Source organism: Cotesia glomerata, linkage group LG2, assembly GCF_020080835.1.
Source record: "Cotesia glomerata isolate CgM1 linkage group LG2, MPM_Cglom_v2.3, whole genome shotgun sequence".
Classification (NCBI taxonomy): Eukaryota; Metazoa; Arthropoda; class Insecta; order Hymenoptera; family Braconidae; genus Cotesia; species Cotesia glomerata.
The window spans coordinates 22,395,146-22,397,711 of record NC_058159.1 but is presented as its reverse complement, the minus strand read 5'-3'; the positions used below and the strand labels follow the sequence as shown (position 1 = coordinate 22,397,711).

The window sequence follows — 2,566 nt, the reverse complement described above, 5'->3', positions numbered from 1 at the left end:
AATATGCAATGGGCATTCTTCAATAATTAACATTTTCGTAAATATAAGCCCATACTGATTTCATACTCATCAAGAGCTTTCATTTGAGTACCCTCATCAATTTTTCATATATTTTATATATTTATATATATTATATACTAGCTGACCCGGCAAACGTTGTTTTGCCATGTGAATAATTTCTAGAGAATTTCTAGTGTCGAAAAAAAATTACTAACTTATTGGAAGTGTATAAGGATGTGGAATATGAGTGAAAAAGGCCTGGAGCGCTGTGAACGATAAGGGAATGTTGTTTAAAAATAACAAAACACCAAACATTAATTGTTTTAATTTATTAAAAGTAATAATTATTTAAAAGCCATATCAAAGCAAATTTTTAAGGGAGTTGGGAAAGAACGGATAGGGGAAAGGGGGGGGGGGACCTACTCAGTGGGGATTTTTCCGTAATTGAAAAAATAATCAGACAGCCCAGACTGGGAATCGAACCCAGATCTCTCGGTTACGCGCCAAGGGCTCTACCAGTTAAGCTATCCGAGACAAGTACTGACTACTATATTCAGTCACGTATATAAGACCCACCGAGCAAACAACGCCACCGTCCATCTTACGGTAAAGAGCCATATCAAAGCAAATTTTTAAGGGAGTTGGGAAAGAACGGATAGGGGAAAGGGGGGGGACCTACTCAGTAAATTTATATAAGTACCGCATGGGCCATTAATCATGTTTGCTGTAACAATATCAAACAGCAATTGATCAGTAGACGGATCGAGAATTTCTGCAGAAATTATATTATCTATTTCTTCAGGACGGATTTTGTCGATTAACCATACCAAAATGTGGGCATGAGGTAATCCTCGCTTTTGCCACTCAACCGAATACAGCCAGCAACGTGTGGGATCAAATACATGTGATTTAGTAATAAAATTTATTAATGATTTCAGCTTTTGTCTAAACACACGTGCTGTAATGTCATGACGATGTATTGCATTTTGGCCAGGCAACAGAAAAGATGTAATCTCTGGCCATTTTGGATTACATGTGAACGTGATAAATAAACACGGTCGCCCATATTTGCGCACGAAAGTCAGAGCATCCTGTATATACTCTTGCATATGACGTGGACTGCCTACGTACGATGATGGTAGAATGACAGAGTTACCAATTTCGGCGGCGTCGGCGTTGTTGACAATAGCGTCTCGCAAGTGAATGTACTCTTCCACACGTAGCTTGAGTTGATTATATCGTAAGTATCGTAGTCGTTCGCCTTCTATCTTCGCGTACATGTCGACCATGAATTGTTGACAAAGCTCTCGAAATCGTAGAATGACGTTATCCAGCCCGCGTCTAATCATCAATCTATACGCATAATAATCCTTCGAGCTAACGTTCTTGTTTGTTTCGCCTCCTGTAATAATATATTCATAAATATTAATTTAAGTTAATTGCGTTTAATAATTTAATTGTTTTGTTAAAAGTGTAATAATCAAATTCATAATAAATGAAGTACCTGATACGGGATCTCGTTGTTTAATATTTATGCTACATCCATCTTGTCCCTTCCAGAAGATTAGCGGATATTGGAGAGCGTCGTATGAACGGTGTGTATCAGCAATGAACTGAAGATTATTATTTCTCCTACGAATCACAATTTCTTGTGCACCTGTACGATCGCCAACCATGATTCCAGCAACGTCGTCAGCAACAGGTGCATTAAATCTACGAATGTGTTCTCCAGCTGGTGTTTTATCAGGATTAATAACAATAGCGTGATTATCGCTTTCTAATTTGTGCATGTGGGATTTGAATATTTTCAACAATTCATTATGCTCATTCAATAGAGCATCCAGCTCGCTGACGATGCGTCTAGCAAAGAATGAATCAAGGTTATTGTAGCCACAACGTGTATCCACCCGATTGGCTAGTGCGCTTCCGGAGTCCTCGCCGCCCATAAAGTAGATTTGTAAAAATTTATGTGGTTCGTTTGGCATTGGCAGCAATGAGCCTATTTTATGATAAACTTGGCCTCTGATTTTAAATGTAGAATTGTATTGTTGACCATTTGCATTAGTATTTTGAACTATTTCTGTTGCTCCGAACGATGTCATTTGAAAGCATGAGTTGAATGTTCGAATGGACTTCAGGAACACGTTAGAATCTGGATCTGTGCCGATAAGCAAACCGTTCAATGGTTCCGGTGGTGTTTCAATTACAGGTAGTTGTACCTTCCCTGACGCGCAACACATCCCGGCTGGTTCATTTTTGAATTTCAAAGCATGACAATACGGGCATTCTTTGTCCATAGCACCAATTACTACTTTTGAATGAGCATAATATTCAATATCGGGCTCATACTGAAATGCTAGACGCAGAAATGATGTAGCTACAAATGCTCGATGTGCCTGTTGGCGTTGTTGGTCATTCGCTCTGCGTCTATTGACGGTAAAACGGTGTGATTGTCGTTGTTCTAATCTCATGACTACATTGCGTTCAGCTCGTGTATCGTCTGATTGTTCTTGACGCAATTGCGCCATTCTCACACGCGCTCCAGTATTTGCTTCCTGAACTTGTT

General features: G+C 39.2%; 1 protein-coding gene across 1 annotated transcript; it reads right to left on the bottom strand.

Annotated features, from left to right (window-relative positions):
• Nucleotides 1-627: 627 nt before the first annotated feature.
• On the bottom strand, nt 628-2,029 carry LOC123275517. Its single transcript, XM_044743681.1, has 2 exons — nt 1,505-2,029; nt 628-1,402 (listed from the first exon to the last, which is right to left on the bottom strand). Exons 1-2 carry the CDS (start codon nt 1,983-1,985, stop codon nt 633-635), a joined length of 1,251 nt encoding a protein of 416 aa, XP_044599616.1. The 5' UTR covers nt 1,986-2,029; the 3' UTR covers nt 628-632.
• Nucleotides 2,030-2,566: the final 537 nt, after the last annotated feature.

Excerpts from the sequence above, each read along its gene's own strand:
- LOC123275517 (XM_044743681.1), bottom strand. The coding sequence starts at position 1,985 with ATGCCAAACGAACCACATAAATTTTTACAAATCTACTTTATGGGCGGC. Across the intron at positions 1,403-1,504 it reads ACAACGAGATCCCGTATCAG|GAGGCGAAACAAACAAGAAC; the intron begins GTACTTCATTTA and ends ATATTATTACAG.